The sequence below is a fragment of the Phascolarctos cinereus genome, unplaced genomic scaffold (genome assembly GCF_003287225.1).
Source record: "Phascolarctos cinereus isolate Bilbo 61053 unplaced genomic scaffold, phaCin_HiC Scaffold_5;HRSCAF=322, whole genome shotgun sequence".
In the NCBI taxonomy this organism is placed as follows: Eukaryota; Metazoa; Chordata; class Mammalia; order Diprotodontia; family Phascolarctidae; genus Phascolarctos; species Phascolarctos cinereus.
The window spans coordinates 44,390,185-44,411,054 of NW_027555958.1; the positions used below are offsets into that span (position 1 = coordinate 44,390,185).

At 43.9% G+C, this 20,870-nt stretch overlaps 1 protein-coding gene across 2 annotated transcripts; it reads right to left on the minus strand.

Annotated features, from left to right (window-relative positions):
* Nucleotides 1–234: 234 nt before the first annotated feature.
* Nucleotides 235–7,409, minus strand: CA14 (carbonic anhydrase 14). 2 transcript variants are annotated; one of them, XM_021004383.2, is made up of 12 exons: nt 7,225–7,409; nt 6,772–6,835; nt 4,930–4,950; nt 3,633–3,812; nt 3,099–3,241; nt 2,796–2,891; nt 2,479–2,545; nt 1,611–1,768; nt 1,327–1,450; nt 859–879; nt 554–638; nt 235–406 (listed from the first exon to the last, which is right to left on the minus strand). In XM_021004383.2, the coding sequence occupies exons 2-12, from the start codon at nt 6,827–6,829 to the stop codon at nt 337–339; spliced, it is 1,023 nt and encodes a 340-aa protein (XP_020860042.1). In that variant the 5' UTR covers nt 6,830–6,835; nt 7,225–7,409; the 3' UTR covers nt 235–336. The 2 variants fall into 2 exon arrangements, with proteins under 2 accessions (XP_020860042.1, XP_020860027.1); XM_021004368.2 differs by lacking the exon at nt 7,225–7,409 and having other exon boundaries at nt 6,772–7,182.
* Between the last annotated feature and the right edge of the window lie 13,461 nt (nt 7,410–20,870).

The window sequence follows — 20,870 nt, forward strand, 5'->3', positions numbered from 1 at the left end:
ACCCATTCTACAGCAACCCTCTTTCCAAGGGACTGTACTGTCCAGGGAAGATATTGAAAGGTAAGAGGGGTTCTTGAGTATAACTAATTCTCCCTTCTCAGGGAAAAACATTGTCCTATCCACAAAAACAAATCCTCTAGCTTTTCTCATCTTTCCATTGGTGGTAAGAGCTTTCCAAGCTGTTTTCCTTAGAGTCCAAGCTTGCTCCCCAAGGAGCTGTCAGGAGGAAGGAGGGACATTCAACTCTTAGTGCTACAGCTATTATCTGGCAAGTCCCAGCACTGAATCCTCCAGGTTTGCTGAAAAGTGATGGTTAAGGGGTGTCTGCGAGGGTCTCTACTCATCCGTGGTAGCGTGTCGGGATGAAGTGAAGACAACACTCTTCTGTTCCCCCAGCCGATTCCTCCTGGGGAAGAAGCAGATGAATTATGAGAAAAGGGGGTGAGCCGAAGGATTTATTCCTATCTTCAGGCAACAGCTTACAGCTGGGACTTCACGAGAGAAAAGGATTGTTATAAGGGTCTGCTAAGGAGCTTGGAAGGTAGAGTCTCACCGAATTTTCCTGACAATGAAGTAACCCGCAAGCAAGAGGAAGAGACAGCCGAACAAGATTCCTAGGCCTAGACCCACCATTTCACCTGAGAGAGCCAAAGAACTGTTAGACCATGAACTGAGTTGGGCCTTACACACACACACACACACACGCACGCACACGCACACATACCCATAGGGGCTATCCATGTGAAATTGGGTCAGGCCCTTCACACGCGCGCACACACACACACACACACGTACATGCACATATATACACACACACACAGAGCCTATCCATTTGAAGCTGGGTAAGGATTGCCTTACCTGTGGAATAAAAGGCTCCTTCTGCAAAGGAAGAGTAGACAGATCAGATCCTGTTTTCACCAGTCCAATTTCATCTTTCAGGAGAGCAATTCCAGCACCCTAGAGTCTCAACTAGTGGCAATCTTGGAGCCCTTTAGCTCCCCAACTACCTTTCATTAATTTATTTTTAGTTTTCAACATTCACTTGCACAAGATTTTGAGTTCCAAATTTTCTCCCCATCTTTTCCCTCCCCCACCCCAAGATGACATGCATTTTGAATACCCCTTCCCCTAATCTGTCCGCCTTTCCATCTCTCCCCCTCCCCTTCTCTTATCCCCTTTCCCTTCTGTTTTCCTGTACGGCAGGATAGATTTCCATACCCCATTGCTTGTATACCTTGTTTCCCACCAACTACCTTTATTCTCCAGTGGTTTCCCTGTTCCTACCTGTCAGGCTCCTTCCCTTTTCCTTACCCTTTGCATCCTTACCTGGGATGAAGGAGGCAACAACCAGTCGATGGTTGAGGGGCTGAGGGGCTCTGTAATTCTGGACCAGTAACTGGGAGGGACTGCTCTCCTCTGTGGCGAACAAAGTCTCCTGTAGCTTCTCCAACTGAGGGAAAAGGAGTAGTAGGGGCTGAGGGTGGCAGAGTATACAATAAAGGGCTGGGAAAGGGAAAACAGTTGAGGGGTCACTAGTGGGAAGAGACAGGTATTGGGGGATAGGAACAGGGTCACCTCCAAATCTTTCACCCCTTCCATCTTCATCTCACCTGCTCCATAGAAATCTGAGCCTTTCTGTGGAAGACAGTCCAGATAACACTCTGGTAGCAGGGAGGGGTAGTGAGTGAACCATTGTACCTGTAGTACTCCCCCAACTCTGGAGGAAGCAGCCCCCCCACATCAAAGGGTGGCACCAAGGTAGATTGACCTAAGGAAGGCAGAGGGTAAAAGAGGAGCTATTCAGTCATTTCAGTTGGCTCTTTGCGATGCCATTTGAGGTTTTCTTGGCACAGATACTGGAGTGGTTTGCCATTGCTTTCTCCAGCTCATTTGACAGATGAGGAACTGAGGCAAACAAGGTTAAGTGACTTGCCCAGGGTTACACAAGTAGTAAGTATCTGAGGCCAGATTTGAATTTAGGAAGATGAGTCTCCCAGCATCCAAGCCCAGTACTCCACTTCACTATATAGCTGCCCCAAGGGAAGAGAAGGGGAGCACCAGCCAAAATTCATCTCTCTTACTGTTCTTCTGCCTTAACCAAACATGAATTTCTGTGCTTTCCAAGTAATGAGACAACTCAGTCCTACTTAGTCTTCCCTCATCCCAAGCTGCTGTTACCATTAGGAACGAGAATCAAATGGGGGGAGGAGGTGAAGATACATTTTGGCTCAACCCAGGAAAGAACTTACATTAAAGTTGTGTAAAACTAGAATGACTTTCTCATGTTGATAATGAGTTCCCTGTCCCCAGAGGTGTTTGAAGCTAGGTACCTACCTGTGGGGATGTTATGCATCAGAAAGGAGTTGCTTTACTAATTCCTAAGATCCTTTCCATATCTAAAATTCTCTAATTCTACAATTCTAAGTCTGCCTGAGAGCTAACCTTGTTCCATCCTACTACAACTTCTTTGGGGCTTACCTTTATACCTGATTGTTTCCAGGTGACTCAAGATGTGTTCATAAGCTGGGCTCTGGTTCTCACCTACCTAGGATAGGGAGATGATAGTTTAAGGATGTGGAGTCTGGGGTCATGGACATTCCAGGGATAATTCTAGGATAATCTGGGTTGGCTTTTCATTTTTTGTCTCTTCCTTGAACAGAATGGTGATCACTGTATGCCCACCTCCCACTATGGAAGGAAACAAGCTGATATAGGAAATGAAATAAGTGAAAGATTAAGACTGAGGGGAGAAAAGCGAGGGAGGCAGCAGGAAGGGGATTTAGGGGACCACTGACCTCAATGAGGATGCCCAGAACAGCTAGTCCCTGAGGCTTTTGAGCAGCTTCATTCAGGTCGTTAGAGGAATCAGCGTCATAGTGGACGATGTGGAGCTGTGGGGAGAGGGCGATCGATGTTCCCCATGTCTCTAGTGCAGTGTTCCTGTCTCCTGAGCTCCCAGCATCCCTAGTTCCCGGGCTTCCCCCCTCCAATGTTTCCCCAACCCTATTTCCCAGCATCCCCAGTCTTTGGTTTCCCTCCAGTGCTCCCCAGCCCTGTCCCTTCAGCAACCCAAGTCCATGCGTCTTGTCTCCCAGTACCTCTGCAGCTGTAGCTTCACTGTTGACCTGGTGCTCTGACCCCCCGGGCTGCCCTTTTCGGCCCCAGTGCAGGTGCAGCTGGGCTGCTACATAATTTCGGGGGAGCCCCCCCAGATATAGAGTGGGGGGCAGGGACAGTTGCACTGTGAGAATAAGGGGAACATCTGGTGTTGGGCTAGATTCTTCTCATCCCTGGGTATTCCCAGAATTTCCTGGAAGTCTTGGCCAATCTGTTTTTCCCTCCCCATTATGGCACCTAGTTCTGGTTAACTAATTCACATTCCAGCACATTTCCCCCCTTCCCAGATCTGGACAGCAGTTGACACTACGAACTGATTTGTGGGGTTTGCTTGGAGACTGACTGATGCCATCCTGACTGAAAGGTGCAGGGTCCTGATCCCCACCCTCATTTTCCCAAATGTAAGGGTGAAACTTCCAGAGAACCCAGGAATATTGGACACTTTAGTGATTCCTGCTTTTTATGAAATCTCCATGACTAGATCTAAAGCCTAGACACCCTGTCCTGTCTTTTACCTGTATGTCCATTGTTGTGCAGAGATAGGGGCTCTGTGCCGGGCTGTTCATAGCCATGGGGCTTTAGGGCAGGCAGCTCTGAATCAAATGGCACTCTTTCAGTTTGTATGTCGATAGGAGACTGGGCATTGCTCCCACATTCGGGGTAAGTGGCTGGCCAATGGTCCTGACCATGTGGGCCTAATAAAGAATTACCAAGGACATTTACCCTATCTTTCTCTGCCCACTTGCCATTTCCAGTTTCCAGACCCCACACCCCATCCAGGGAAATGTGTTGAAGAATGTGCCTTCTGCTTAATTCCCCACTCCTATACTGAATCTGTATGATGCAGGAATTGAGAGACAAAATAACTGTCCCCTACCCTTTATGCCCCAGTTCCTTCCTTTCAAGTCTGTGGTGGGTCCAATTCTGGGAAACTGAAATGGTGGCAGCTCTTCTTGATCTAACAATAACCTAAGACTAGGATAACTGTAATGGGGATCAGAAAGAAAAAGGAAAAGAAAGCCTGTGGGTGCATTGGGATAGGAGTGATGGGGCTCAGGATGAGGAATAGACTGTAAGCCTCAGAAAGATGGGGTGAACCAAGCCTTTCATGTCTCCCCACTAAATGGAGATTCAGGTGGCCCCTTTTCCTAGCCCTGCTTCTCTTCCTCTCACCAGAGCCCTTGACATTTGCTCTGGATTTCTGTCAATGACAGAGTCAACGACCAGAAAAGTTCAAAGAGTAGCCAGAGTTAGGTTCCGCCCACCGCAGGGTCCACTAGATGACTGGCTCCCAAGCCTTGGCACCTCTTCTCTCCATTGCTCCACATACTATCTCAATTCAGGTTAAGGAATGGGGTTGCTTTGGGTTGAGGGTTGTGGTAGAATGGGGAGTTAGAAGTTCGGGTGTTTCTGCCAACTTCTCCCCGCCCCACTCTACTGGATGCCACAGTACCCTCTATTTCATCCCTCTTTGAAAGAACAAGTTTCCAGCCTTTTGCTGAGCCAGAGGGTGAAGGTTTGATTGGTTATCTCTAAGATTCTGGTTTTTGAGTTAGTGGGGGAAGAATTAGCGTCTTCATAAGTTGAGTCACCAGTGACCCCAGAACTCTCTTTTCTTGAGGCAAATTGACCAGGAGATCATGAGAGAGATGAGACTGGAAGGTGAGGAAAGGTGATGGGGAAAGGAGAGGAGAGACGGAAAGTTGCTGCTAGGGGGAGGATTTGGGCTCTCCTGAAGGCTGGAGGGTATACCCACTCCCCCGACCAGAAACAAAGTTAGGAAATAGGAGGAAAACTGAATCGTGATCTTACCTTCATATGTCCAGTGTGAACCTGCAAGAAGAGGAACTGGAGCTATGACAATGCCCCTGATCAGTACCCCAAGCCTCTTCTTGTCTCACTTCTCTTTCTTTTTCCACACACCTCCCTTGTCCTCTATTTCTTTCATCCCCTTCTACTTCAACCTTTCCCAGGGAAGTCATGAAACCAGAAACCTAGCAAGGAAAGGTCGGGGTAAGGGAGAGGGACCTATTTAAAACCCCTGCGGGATTGAATGTGTTGGTTGGGATGGGGGTGGAAACAGAGGGAAAAGCTGAAGGCTAAAATTAATCTGGATACAAATGTGCAGTAAGTCCAACCCTCTTTTCCCCAGCATGGGGGGGGGGTGAAATTTCTGGTTGTGAGGCAGGAAAGCACCCAGAGATACTAGGGTAGAAAGGCAGAGGTTGAAGGGATTCCTTGGCTATGGCACACAAAATGAATAAAATGCTAATGAGATGCAAATCAACATCTGTGAATTTCAACTCAGCACTGCTTTTGGTCCCTGGGCTGCAGCTCGGTAGGAAACTCCTTAATCCCAAAGCCACAATCCCTATTCTCCCACTTCCCAGATCTCCAGATGGTAAAGGAAAAGAAGGAATTGGTGCAGGGTCTAGGGTGAGGGTGGGCGGGCAGGGGGAGCCAGGGCGGGTAAGAACAGGATGAAAGTGGCATTGTATGTGGAGATGGGAGCTGCCAGCTGAGTCACATGAAGGGATCATACCCAGCCTGTCTTTGCAGTGGAGAGAGACACAGGGGGCCCTCCTTGCCTGGCTTCTGAGTTTTCACCTAGAGCTAGATTATGTTGGGGGTTACAGGGGAGATTATTCCTGTGGAATCTCTTTGATACTAGATTCTTCATTTTCCAGACTGATATAAATTTAAAGTAGCTCAGGCTCCCATTTCCTCTCCTATTTCCCTAGATTCCACATTAGTGTGACGAGGAGAGGAAAAAAGGGAATCGTTTGAGAGAATCTAAAGTGTTTGAGAGAGAAGGTCATCCAGAGGTATGAAGGGTGGAGTGGGGTAGGCAACTAAGCCAGACTAGTCAATATTATCAGGGAATCAAAGTCAGTAGTGTTCTTCAGAAAGCCACAGGAAGACAGTCTCTGAAGGACTCCCTCACACTTCCCTTTTTTCTTTCTTGTAGGACTCTGAGGAGTTGAGACCCTCTGTTCCAGAATGCCTCCAGTAAGAATCTGCCAGCTTTTTTTTTTCTCCTCCAGCTCAACTCTTCCTGCCCTTAGAAAGATAGTACTGGAGACCCTGTCTACCTCTTCCCAATTTATTTCCATATAACCTAGTGGGTCACTTATCAGAGGGAATACATTGTTGGATTCTATCTATAGTTGAATCAAGAAAGGGCATCACTATGCTTCTGGGCATGAGACCTCTGGGACAAGGATTCAGGGACAAAATTGGGCAGGTGCTGGTTTTTTTCTGGCTACAGTAAGAACTCAATCCCTATTCATTCATTTCTTAACACTCCCCCCCTTCCCCTTCAAAGCAGCTGTTTCTATTAATTGAAAGACTTCTTAAATAAGGAGAGCTCGGGAGGCTGAAGCTGCAGTAGTGATGGAATCTATTACTAACCTTTCCTGCCCCGCTGGACCGTTTACTCTCTACCCTTCTAAAATCACATTGAAATAGGAGGAAAAGCTGCAGAAGATCAGGAATAGGGGCAGAAAACCTGGGTAGGGGTCAGGATTTTCCTCCCTTCCTTTGTCTCTTTTCTAGAATACTGTCATCTTAGCCCTTTCACCCCTCCTCCCCCCTTAGCATACCTGCAAGCATACGGACACAAACATGGACACAAATAAACACAAATGTACATACCCCCATCTGCAGCCAGAGTCCGGACCAGCTCTAACAAGAGGTTAAGAAATAGCAGCATGGTCTCCTGGAAGGGGGTACAGAAGATTAGACAGGAGTTTGTGGGGGGACAGGTAGACTGTGGTATGAGAGAGAGAGAGAGAGAGAGAGAGAGAAGAGAGAGAGAGAGAGAGAGAGAGAGAGAGAGAGAAGAAATACACAGAGGAAATTCTATTAGTGCCCTGTATAGATCTAGATCTATCTTTCCAACTATTTTTTCCTTTAGTGCCTCTCTGTGTCTCTCTGGGGACTTTCCAGGGGACTCTATTTCTACATGTGTGTGTGTGTGTGTGTGTGTGTGTGTGTGTGTGTATGTGTGTATGGATGTGTGTGTTTCTGGCCCCCCTGTACAAATTTTTCTGTCTCTCTCCCTGCCCTCTTGTCTTTATCTCATTATCCAGTCCCAACTCCACTTACTGGCCAGATACTTCACAATTGCCTCTCGCTTTTAAGGTGGCTCTGGATGGGTGTGAGTGTGTGTGAGGAGGGGAGGAGAAGGAGGAAAAGGGGGGGGGTGCCCTGGATGTCAGCAGCCAGTTCCTTAAATAGCCTATTAGGCATGCAGGATGGACCCTGTTTGGTATATGCAGTCAGTTACAGGGAGCCCTGGCTCTGGCTCAGGATTCCAGCTGCTAGTTCTTCTTTTCTCTATCCTATTCACATAGCTTACCCTTAAACTGGTGTCACCTAAGATCCTCTTTCTTCTTCAATCTAACTAGTTCCAGACATGCATTTGGGTCCTCATCTTACTCCTCTGCCATTCCTCTGGCCTGAGAAGATAAAGAGACGTGATATTTAAAACAAAACACTTTTTGGGGGAAGATGTCTACAGGTTAGTTTGGAGTTTGGCCAAACTGAGAAGCAATAAAAATGCAGATAGAATGGCAGCGTAGGATATATGCCGAGGCTTAGAAACAGAGAGAAAGCAAAAAGGGAGCTGAAGATTAAGGTGGATCGAGAGTTGGAAGCTCAGGTGGCAAAATTAAAGTTGAGACCAAGAAAGGGAAATTGAGGCACATATAACATGTTTGAAGTTGGCTTTGGGTCCTGTCGCTGCGGCCATCTCCCCACTCTGGGGGCCAAGGGCCACGTGCTTGCTTAAGCTGGGGGTGTGATGGAGGGGCGTGTTTGTTTGCAGGATAAAGCCCGTTTGTATGCTCAGTGGGGGAGGGACTGTAGCACCATGAAGAGACAGCGTCTCTCACTGCCAGAGCCAGCCACCCCCCTCCTCCCCAGGGAGCCTAGATCTAGGACGGCTTTTGTCAGAGGAGAAGACACTGACTGATGGCAGGGAGGCCTGAACGGGGGGATATGGAGAGACTCAGAGAGAAACAGAGACAGAGACAGAAACAGCCTCAGCAACTAAGTAGATTCTCAAGAGAAAGAGATAGACAGAAAGTATGTGTGTGTGTGTGTGTGTGTGTGTGTGTGTGTGTGTGTGTGTGTGTGTGTGTGTGTGTATGGGGGTGGGGGAGAGGATAAAAACCAGTACAAGTTCAGAGAGAAGAGGGTCCTAGGTCTTCATAAAGGGGAAGGAACAGCATCAATTACCAGACCCCTCTAGACTGCTGCGGTGGGCAAAGGAGCTTGTGAGCTCGGAGAAGGGAGAGAAAAGTACTCATGTGCTAGGAATGTGGGTTGATGTCTAATCCACCACGAGACTAGAAATCTGGAGATCAGAACAAGTTCTAAATTCTTCACATTGAAACCTCGCAAGGAACAGAGGTCTAGAGAAGGAAATATTAAGAGGAAAACCTCTCCCCCCGCCAAACCTTTTGCTAGAGAAGCAAAATTCACCCATTTCAGTTTAAAGTCCTCCTTTCGCTCCAGCTCACCCTCAGTGTTGTCAATGCAATGAGCTATGGAATGGCTCCAACAATCTGAGGAGGCAAACTGACCAGGATAATAGATGTGCTGCATCATCATTCCCTGGATAGTCAAAAGCTGGCTATACCTATACATGACCATGTGGATCAGCTGCAAAACCAAACTATTTTGGAATTAAAAAAAAATTAAAACTCCTGTTCTTTGACACATAAGCTTCCAAGAAAAGTTTCTCATTTTGTTCCACTAAGGAGAGAAAGCAAGCATGGTATAGTCAGTGGAAAAAGATCCCTGGAGCCTAGGATTCTTGTCCATGCTTTCTTATAAGCTAGCTGTGTGATCTTGGACAAGTCAATTTAACTCTCTGCACCTCAGTTACCTAATATATACAGAGGATCAAATGGGATTGCTTGCATGAAGACGCTTTTAAAAATGCAATCTTGGGGCAGCTAGGTGGCTCAGTGGATAGAGCACCGGCCCTGGATTCAGGAGGACCTGAGTTTAAATCTGGCCTCAGACACATAACACTTACTAGCTGTGTGACTCTGGGCAAGTCACTTAACCCCATTGCCTAGCCAAAAACAAACAAATAACAACAACAACAACAACAAAATGTAATCTTGCTGTGTGACCCTGAGCAAATTACTTAACCCCAATTGCCTTTAAAAAATGTAGTCTTATTTTTTAATGAACAAAAATAGATTTTTCCCCCTCCAACCTCCCCCTTCCATAAAAGAAAAAGAAAATACTTATAAGAAATATGCATAGCCAGACAAAACAGTTCCTGCACTGGTCATGCTTAAAAAAAAAGTCTCGATCTGTGCCATGAGTCCATCACTTTTCTGTTGAGAGACAGACCAAGAGCTCCCCCCAGCACACTTTGTAAACTGTAAAATTCTGTGTTATTGTGCTCATCAAAGAAAAGCTTCCTGAGTTTGGGGATAGTTAAAATACAGCAATATAATGGAGAAAGAAGGCAACTCCTTGCCAAGGAGAAAAGAAGACAGGTGGACAAGAAGTCGTCCAAGGAGTCAGAGTCCCAGGGGAGACGCTATGACTGAAATGAAACTTTTCGTTGTAGTGCTGAATTTCAGGAACACTTAGGGCGCCATCTTCTGGCATTTCTAATAATTTCTTGAGGCTTCCTAAAAGTAACGTTCAGTGCAGGGATTTTAGACTTGATTTTTGCAAATTGTTATTTGAAAGATCTTTTACGAAGGCATCCTTTTTTTCAGGCATCTTGTCCTCATCATTTCTGGAGTTTTCTTCAAAATTTTTGTGCATCATAGGAGTGGCACTGCTCCCAAGGAGTAAGAATGTGGAGGGAAGGACAAACTTTTTCAAGTATCTTTGGGACGGCTTCCACATTCACTTGTCTCTGTGTTTTTAAAGCTTGTTTAATTTGGAGGAACTGACAAGTGGGGAAGATCATAAAACTGAAGTGTCTCCTTCTCCTTTCTAGTTTTCCATTTGAACGCTTTTCTCCATTTCTTTCTCATCTGTTCCCCTCTACATTTCCCGTCCTTCCTTCCGTTGGGAAATGGGTCTAACGGCCAATCCAAGGCATTTGCTACCATTTAGCGCCATCTCCTGTCAACTTGGATAACGTGTAAAACTAATCGTTTATTCAGAAGTATGAAGACAAGGTGTGATAGGCCAGGAGTTGCTCAGTCATTTTTGTCATGTCTATTTGTGACCTCATCTGGGATTTTCTTGGCACACATACTGTTCCTTCTCCAGTTCATTTGACAGATGAGGAAACGGAGGCAAGCAAGGTTAAGTGACTTGCCCAGGGTCACACAGTAAGTGTCTGAGGCCAGATTTGAAGAGTACTCATTCTAAGTCCAGGTACTCTGCACTATGGCGCCACCTAGCCACCCAGGCCAGGACTTACCAGGGGTGGAGAACCTGCAACCTTAAGGCCACATGTGGCCTTCTAGGTCCTTGGTGCTGCCTTTTGACTGAGTCCAATTTTACAGAACAAATCTTTTTATTAAGGGGATTGTCCTGTGAAGTTTGGATTCAGTCAAAGGGCCACACTTGAAGACCTAGAGGGCCACATGTGGCCTTGAGACTGCAGGTTCGCCACCCCTAGTAGGCTATATAGTACAGACACCAGGCAGCTGTAAATAGTAAAGAACTCCCCTTATTTAGGTAGATGACTTGGGATAAAGGTGCAGGTCTCTGGTTGGGGCCCAGAAGACCAATGAGGAAGACCCTTTCAAAGAATATGTAAGGGCTATTTTAACTGATCTTTTCAGACTTCTTAGACCTAGCAACTTCTTGCTTCAACTTGGGGCTCACTGAGGAGTCTTTACAGGGTAATAGGAAGACAGTGGGAAGCCATGCTTACTCTGTGAGTCCCCCCCAACCTATCACAGGCCACCCTTCCCAAATGGACACTTGCATTGGCAGATGGAAACTCCCGAGGGTAGCTTACTCCTACTATCTCTCAGGGTTCTAGGGGTAACTCTGAGGGGCTGTGGTCTAGTACTGTTGCTCCTGATACCCCACCAATAATAACTAATACTAAAAATTCTTCCCAAAGCCTGGGGATGAACTCTCTCACAAATAGAATGTCCATGAGGGGGATGGGCTCAAGTATGAAGTACAGTAGCAGCGAGATGAATGTGTAGGGAAGGTGAATGGTAAAGGGGCACTTCCTGCCCATGAGAGTCCTTTTCTCTCTTCCGAGAGTCCTGATAAAGTTGTAGTGCTCAGTCATGCTTGGAAGATTGGTGCCATAGATTCTAAAGTTAACACTTCTCTTTGCCAAGAGGAGTCACACTCTCAGAAGTTCACAATGTCCTCAGGTGACTTCATCCATCTGCAGCTTTCATTGCCACTGGCTGTGGTGGTCACTACTACTGCTGTCATTCATACTGCTGCCACCAAGTAGCTGAGAGGCCAAGTGCCGTGGCTGGGTCCTTCCAATGGAAGCCCTATGTCCTATAAGGAGCAAGCCCAGGGGAGCACCCAGTCCAGCTTCAATGCTGCATGTTGTGGGTGGGCTAACCCTGCTGAGCAGTGGAGCCACTTATCTCTCACTCTCTGGAGAGAGAACACTAAGGATCTGAAGTTCTGGAGTCATGAATTGCCTTAGCCACATGCATTCCTTCAAGCTTTTCATCACTGACTGCCATTTATTTATTTATTTTTATTTTTTAAATGTTTATTTCCAGTTCCCAATTTTCTGTCTTCACCCTGCCCCTCTACCACTCATTGGAAAGCAAGAAATATGATATTCTTCTATACATACATACATACACACACATATATAATGAAGTCATGCAAAACAGGTTTCAACAATAGCCATGTTGTGAAAAAAGAGCAAGAAAAATGTTTAAAAAGTGAACGAAAATATATTTCAATCTGGACTCAGTGTTCATCAGTTTCCACTCTGGAGGTGGATAGCATTTTTCATCATGAGTCCTTTGGATTTATTGTGGATCATTGTATTGATCAGACTGGCTAAGTCTTTCACAGCTGATTGTTATTACAATATTGCCATTACAGTGTACAATGTTCTCCCAGTTCTGTTTGCTTCATTCACCTAAAGTCATCTAAGTCTTCCCAGGTTTTTCTGAAACTATCCCCTTGATCATTTCTTACAGCACAATAGTATTCAATAGCAATCATATGTCATACATCGTTCAGCCATTCCTTAATTGATTGGCATCCCCTCCATTTCCAATTCTTTGCCACCACAAAAGGAGCTGCTGTAGATATTTTTATACATATGGGTCCTTTTCTTTTTCCTTTGATCTCTTTGTGTTTCAAACCTAGTGGCAGTATCACTGGGTCAAAGGGTTTGCACAGTTTTACAGCTCTTTGAGTGGAGTTCCAAATTATTCTCTAGAATGGTTGGATCAGTTCACAGCTCCATCAACAATGCATTAGTGTATCTGTTTTTCGATATCCCCTCCAGCATTCATTATTTTCCTTTAATCTGATGGGTGGCCTTACTAACATTGTATTTTCTGTTTGTACCCCTCCCCATAAGTCTGTATTTGTGGGAGACTGCACCTCCAGTTTTGGAGGAAGGAATAGGTTATACTGCTACCTTAGCACAATAGGCACTTAATAAATGTTTATTGATTAACCTATTATCCTCCCCCCATTAGTAACTTTTATTTATATCTTTAAAAAGTATTAGAATTTCTCCTACAGCCCCTCCCCCATTCTCCTCCATTGAATCTTCCATTCTTACAAAGAACAGATTTAAGCAAAACACAATCAACATTCAATCAATAAGCATTTATAAGCACTTGCAAAATGCTAGACAAAAAAAGCTGAAAACAAGCTCAGTTTGAATCAGCAATATAATGTGGCAATCAGAAAAGATAATGTGATCATGGGCTGATTAAGAGAGTCCTCCAAGAATAGGGAGGGGAAGGTTCAACTGTACTCTTCCCTTATCAGAATTTATTTGGATTGTAGGGTTCAATTCTGGGAACCATGGTTTAAGAAGTGCAAACAACTGGAGAGGGTCCAGAGGAGAGCAGCTTAAATAGTGAAGGGTCTTGAGTCCACATGATATGATGATCCATTGGAATTGGCCTGTTCAGCTTGGACAAGAGAAGACTTGATGGTGTGAAAGTTGTCTTCAAGTAAGTCTGTCATGAGAAGGAAGGATCAGACTTGTTCTATCAGGACTCAGGTGACAGAACCAGGAACGGTGTGTATTAAGTTGCTAAGACACCTATTTAGGCTTCATGACAAGAAACCTTGCTAAAAGAGTTATACAAAAGTGGAATTGACTGCCTAAAGAAGATGATGGATTCTTTCCCTTTGGAGGTCTTTAAGCAGATGCTGGAAGACCACTTCTTGGATATTTTATAGTGAGGATTCCCTTCCTCTGTGTGTTGGAGTAGATGGCCACCAAGGTCTATTATAGCTGTCTAATTTTGAGACTTTGGGATTACATGAATTTGCTCTGTCTGAGGGGGTGCCCATCTCATTCTATTTTGTGGCTACCATCCTCTCTCCACCCCGTCTCCTCACTCACGGCTATTCATATAGTGTGGCTATCTCTCTTCCACCAAGATGTACTAACGTTACCAGTAACCACTCCCTTCCAATGACCATAAACTTTAATTTTAAAGAAAATTTTCTTTTTTTGTCATAGAAGAAAATTGATATGTCTGTTTCCCTAAAGGAAGTAGAAAGCAGTGGGCTTTACAACAGACCCATGTCCAAGGTGGGTTTATTTGCTAGAAATTTATTTGCAAGAAATCTAATCTTATTCTAGATACTAACAAATGGCAACAGAGGGAAAAATCATGACAATTGTTTCAATATCTCCTGCATCTTTCTTCCAGAGAATTAACATATCTTCACAAGTTATCTTGAGATAATGTATTTAAGGTGCAGTTCAAACCTTAAAGTGCTATGTAAATGTTCTCTATCTTCTTTGACCTCAAAAGATTACATATTTTACAGGCGAGGAAAGTGAGGCCCAGTTAGGTTAAGTGACACATTCATGTCCACATAGTTGTGGTACTAGAAAAAGAAATAAGATTTCTGTTCCGAATCCTAAAGCACCATTCTAAGAATATACATCTCGGTAACCATATCCTTTTACTGTGATAGAAACCTCATTAAATCTAAGCCCACTCTCTATAGGGATTGAGGTGGTATAGAGGAGAGGGTGCCCCCAGGTGTTAGAAGGGAGTATTTGTAACTTGTGTTTTTGCTTTATCTTCACAGTAACTATTCCTTGGTGATAGCTAAATGATATTAATTGGTTAAATGGATCTGGAGCGTAATCACTCCTGGTTAACCATGAGGAAAAGATACTAAAATGGGGGCTTGAACCATTAGCACAAGAGAAAGACTTCCTTAACTTCTCACAGCTACCCCTCTCTGGGGAGAGTAAGTCCACAGTCTAGCTCCATGAGCCATTGTACACTGAATATATAATACATAATACACTGAGGCATACTCACACATACCATGTTCTATTATCCTTTGAGGGATTCTCAGCTGTGATTCTGTTGGGAATCACTTGATGTTCCATGAAGTCACAGTGTTACTAGATAGAGGGAGAATGGTCCAGACTTACTAGTTCATTGGTTTAGAGAACTCTCAGCGTAACAACTCACTTCACCAATGACTAGGGACTCCTCTGAAATTTGACAGCTTAGAGAGGTACCTAGGGCATTGAGAAGTTTAGTGATTTTCCCCATGATCACATAGCCTGATTTTCTTTCCTTTCCTCCACACTGCCTCTTGCTGGAAGAATATTGGTGTTATAATGTGTATTTCCATCCCTCTTCCAGCTTGGAGATTGTGACTGCTAGGGATAATTTAACCTCTACAAATTCATGGTCCACAGCTTCAGCTAGACCCTTGTTACTGTTCAACTGTTTTTCTACTTGACTCTTATCAACTCCTTATCTTGTTCATCACAGCTAATCTTCCTCTTACCTGGAGCTGTACAGCTGCTCCTCAGCTTTGCAGGGTTGTTTCTTGACCCCTTAATGTGAATATTTCCCAAAGGTCTGCTCTCCTCTTCCTTGTCCTCCACCACTGAGAAAACTCATGGAGTCATGGCAATGGAGGCCATCCCCAAATGATCTTCTTTAGTGCACCTCCTCCAATTTTACTAGGTTTCAGCACCTTTACCTGTTCTGTCCTCCTTCCCATTGGTCACAGAAGAAGTATTTGTCCCTATTCTTTAGTGATACAGACTGGACCTATGATTTCATTGATATAGAGAATACCCAGATGCGGAAAATCTATCTACCAATGATGGTCGGTACCTTTTCTGCAACTTATGGAAGAAAGAAAGAGAAAAAGCATTTATTAAGAGTTTACTATGTAATAAGTATTGGGGATATCAATTAAGCAAAAAGAAATATAGTCCCTGTCCTCAAGGAGCTTACATTCTAATGGGGGAAGAGATTCATCAAAAGAGCAGAAAATAGGAGTGGGATGGAGGGTGAAAGGTGAAGTGGGGGATGGAGGTTCCCTGTGTGTGATGATATAGTTTTGAAAAACTTGTAGTCTTAGAGAAAGTATTTAGAGCACTGAGAGGTTAAAGAATTTGGTCAGGGTCATAGAGCCAGTATATGTCAGAGATAGGACTCTCCCTGGCTCCCAGACCAGTTTTCTATTCCCTATGCAACACTGCTTCTATCCTTAAATAAGGATAAACCCTTTTACCTGTACTCTTGATCCATTCCCTCCTGATCTCTCTATGGACCTTGCTCTTAGTAATCATCCCCTTTCTCTCATGTAACTTTAATCTCTTCCTCACCATTTATGCCTCCTTGTCCATTATAAACATTCAGCTCTCCTTAGAAGAAAAGCCTCCCATTGTTCTTTCTATCTCATCTGGTTACCTATCACTTTCCTCCCCTTTGCTGTTAAAGGTCTTGAAAAGGTTATCTAATCTTCCCCAAATGCTTCCTATTTGTTTCTTTGACCCCTTACAATTTGACTTCTGTCCTCATACTAATGAAATTTCTCTCTGCAAGTGATTTTCTCATCATAAACTTCAATGGCCCCTTTTCTGTACTCAACCTCTTTGACCTCTGCAATTTTTGATACAGCTGATCTCTTTAAAATAGTTTAAATATTTATTACATATACATACTATTGTGGGATTGTATATTGGTTTAAAATAATAGCCTTTTATTGAGATGTAGGCTTTGTTGTGTCTTATTGTCAGAGAATTACAATTCTCTTCAATATTTGAATTATAGTTCTTCCTATGTCTTTCATCTTAAATATTGAAGAAATCTTAATTTAAATGTCCTCAGTATTATAATTGAGCTGTAATCAGTAATGAAATTACATCCTAACTGCCTGGAATTTTCTCTCTCTGCACTTCTAGGTCTCTTAGTTTTCTTGACTTCCTTCAAGCCCAAAGGGCCTGCAAATTCTTTGATCCAGAAATACCAATACCAGCTCTGTATCCTAAAGAGATTTTTTAAAAGGACCTATTTGTACACGGGTATTTATAGTAGCTTTTTTTGTGGTGACTAGGAATTGGAAATTGAGGGGATGCCCATCAGCTGGGGAATGGCTGAACAAGTTGTGCTACATAATTGTAATGGAATATTATGTAACATAAGAAATAAGAAGGATGATTTCAGGAAAACCTGAAAAGACTTAATGAACTGATGCAGAGTGAAGTAAGCAGAACCAGGAGAACATTGTACACAGTAATAGCAATATTGTATGATGAATGACTGTGAATGACAGCTATTCTCAGCAATACAAATGATCCAAGACAATTGCAAAGGACTCATGATGAAAAATGCTATCTGCTTCCAGAGAAAGAACTGATGGAGTGTGAATACAGACAGAAGCATACTATTTTTCTCCTTCCTTCTTCCTTCCTTCCTTTCTTCTTTTCTTTTCTCTTCTCTTTCTTTCCTTCCTTCTTTCCTTCCTCTCTCTTCTCTCTCCTTCTCTCTCTCTCTCTCTCTCTCTCTCTCTCTCTCTCTCTCTCTCTCTCTCTCTCTCTCTCTTCTCTCTCTTTCTCTCTCTCTCTCTCTCTCTCTTTCTTCCCTTCCCTTCAGCTAAACAGAATTCTCCTTTGTCCTCTCATTATTCACTGATCTCTCAAGCCTCCATACTTGTGTTCAGGCTGTGCCTTATGCCTAGAATTCCCTTCCTCCCCACCCCCTTTTTGTCCTATTGAATCCCTACCTATTTTTTTTTCAGCCCAAAACAAGGTTTATTAAAGATCTGCCATATTTGCCAGACTCTTGAGGAATCTGAGAGTCTGAGATATTGGCTAGATTCTAAGAATCTGAGCAGTAGTTAGATTTTAAGAATCTATGCACCTTAATGGAGACAAGATTAACCTTGACTACAGAAAGACTGTGGGAGGGATCTAGGAGTAGACAAGTAGTTTGAGGTGACTGGAGGAGGGGTTTAAGGAAGACTTGAATGGGAGAGGCCAATAAATTGGGGTGAACAGAACAGGATCTATATAATGGAGCCTTCCTAGGATTAAGTGTGGGAAATGGCTGGGGGCCATAGGGAGGGCTAGGCTAGGTTAAGGGTAACAGAATTGGGAGATTTGAGTGTAGACACAATGAACGCCGGAGATTTGGACATTTGGGAAAGTCCAGGGTTTTTCCTTTTTGGGATCTAGATCTCATTCTTATCACTCCCCCCCCTTAAACAAATGGGACCCAAATTCTTTTGGGATAAGGCGCAAAGGTCTTGGTTTCTGAAATTGCTTTCTACTGGCAAGGGGCGTAGAGCTTTCCCTGCCTCAGGAGGCTGACTGGAACCAAGCACAGGCTGCATCCAGGCAAAAAATGGGGAAATATTGGCTGGTACCCACTGTTTGCTACAAACTGTAGGTGAATGGCCTGTACACAAATCCAAGTTAGGAGTCTAGCTTCTTTACCTTGAGAAGAATGTGCTGAACCTGAATGATGCTTCTAGGCAAAGGTTGCCATAGGGCCCAAGGCTATTGCCAGGTGGGTCCATGCTGTAGCTACTGACTCTCCCCACTTCTTCTTTTCCCAGGTGCGGGAGAGCGAAATCAAAGCTTAGGGGTAAAGAGTGAGGGGTTAACAGATACCCTCTTGATTCAAGGGAAGGGAGTGGGAGAAAGGAGTGACCAAGATCTTTTTAGCTGTTCTAACTTTTCCCTGTAACCTCCATGAAAGAGGATTCAGGAGTGTAAAGGGAAGGGAATAAGTAAGCCTCAGGGAACCAAAAAGCAACTGTAGTTTTCCCCGATTACTCAGCGCAGAGACAACTGACAGAATTAGGCATACGCTTCTGTGTAAGGAGTCCGTTCTTGTCCTCTTTGCTGCAGAAGGTGTACCACAGTCCATGGTCTCGAACAGACCCTGTAGACCGAGAGCCTGAGAGCATCAGGCCAAGCTGGAGACAGCCTCGTAATTGTCTGCCTGAAAACACCTCCAAAGCCTTGGTGCTTGGAGAGTGACCCCAACTGCAGAGAAAGAAAGGGGGTGGGGGGAGGGAAGAGGCCTTACATACCTTCCAGTCTTTTAAGGAAGGACTTGGGGTTAGGCAGATTCCCCACATGGGACATCAAAATGTTGACATTCAGGGGTGCTGGGACCCCAATATGATAACATGTGGTTCCTGCCTGAAAAAATTCTACCTAAGCCTTCTTTCAGCCAAAGAAAAGGTTTATTAGAACATCCCATCATATTGGGCAGACTCTTAAGGAGTCTGATTGTTAGTGAGATATTGGCTAGATTATATGAATCTGAGCCTCCCTACCTATTTAAAAAGTTTAACATATACCACCGCATCCTCCTTGAAACTTTCCCTCTCAAGATGCCCATCAATTGAGGAATGGCGACATATGATCATGATTGAATATTATTGTGTTATGAGAAATGACAAGCAAGATGATTTCAGAAAAATTTGGGAATACTTAAATGAACTGATACAAATGACCCACTCAGTTGACCTTAAAAAGAAGTTGAGTCTTTCTTCTCTCTCTCCAGAATGCATTACTTTTAATTCTGTCTCCTCTTGGGACTTCCTTTGAGAGGTATGGGAAGACCCACCCCAGCAGAAATGGCCAATGTTCACATGTGGCAACTAGAGCAGGGGCTCAGTTAATAGATATTGAGCCTGGGTCCCTGGCTGTCTCTTTACTTTGCCTTTCTTTTCCTGCACATAGATTATTGAATAGCAATCCTAAGATAGATTCTTCTAGCCTTGGAGGTAACCTTGTGAATTTCAGAGCTCCTGGTTTGCTCCAATGGTGTTGGTTGCACTACCATCTCCAGTCATCCTGATCTGTATCTCGCCACTGGACCCAGATGGCTCTGGAGGAGAAAGTGAGGTTGGTGACTTTGCACAGCCCTCCCTCACTTAAATCCAATTCACTTGAAAGTCATGGCATTCCCCCCCCCAAAAAAAAAAGTCATGGCATCCCCTTCCTGATGTCATTGTTCTCTTCAAGAGCAAAGGTCAAATAATAACAACAATAACAACTATAGGAGGTAGGCCCCTACACTCCTATGGCACTGCTTGGAAGGAAAAAAATGATTGTGGACAGAAGGAGATGCCTAACTCCTGAATTACTTGACAGAAGCTGTGGACTTTGAGGGACACAGTACAGAGCCAAGGTTAATGTGAAATGCCTACTCAGCAGTCTTATACAATGCTTCATATTTTAATGTTTTATGTATCAACTACTTAGGAGAGCATAACAGCAGTTATGTTACTGTTGCTTGTTTAAGTCTTTGTCAATGCATGCTTGTGAGTCTTTTGCGCTAAGCATTTCTTTTGTGCAGAAGAAATAAATGGCTGTTGTGTGGTAGATTTACATTGCTCATTTAGTGCTTTTCTACTCTTTTTTTGGGGAGATTCTAGACTTGATCCAAATCTGACCTTTAAATGATTTCTACCAGGGCATAAAGAACTGGAGAGTTCTAGAAAAAGAGTCAGTCCCTCTCTTTAGGGGCCAGTTTCCCCCAGGATTGAATTGAATCTGTGTGTATGACCAAAGCAAAGAGAAGAAGAGCCTTTAGTGGGTAAAGGAGAGAGTGAGTTATGCGCCCCGCCCCCCCCCCCGGCTGAGCAGTCCTTTTATACGGTGGTAGATTGCTTAATATATATTTGTTTTTGTTGCAGAGTGACATAACTATTAGAATTTGAAATATTATGTTTTCCTTTTAATTGAAGACAACAAATGAATATTTAATTGTCACATCTTGGATCTCACTACTACCCATAAGCATTCTACATCATTAATCACAAACTTTGGGACCTCTGTGGGTTGCATATTGACTTAGAAAATCACAAATTAAGATTATCTATGTCATATTGTATTTTTATTTATTTTGTTAAACATTTCCTAATTACATTTTAAACTGGTTCAAGGCATTCAGGAGTTTTGCGGCCTCTGGCCTATGTGACTATGACCTTTTATTATATCTCTTTTCTTTGTTTCATCCTTCTTAAGCATATTATTCACTCTCATAGAACTTCTAATCTCTATCCCTCTGTCCTTTCTCAAGTTTCCTTGCTCTGATTTCAAAGCAAGATTCTCTTGCTCTTCCCCGAAACTCTAATACCTAATCACCTCGACTTTACACTGTCATCACCTCAAATCCCTTACCTCCCTTTCCATATTGTTACTTTTCTCTTGCCAAATCCCAGTCCTGGATTTTTCTCACCACCTGCCTCCTGCTCACAGGCTGCTGAACAGAGTCAGAGGACATCATACATCTGTACTGAATGGCCTTAGTATGGTCTTAGCTTAGAGAGGTGATAATCAA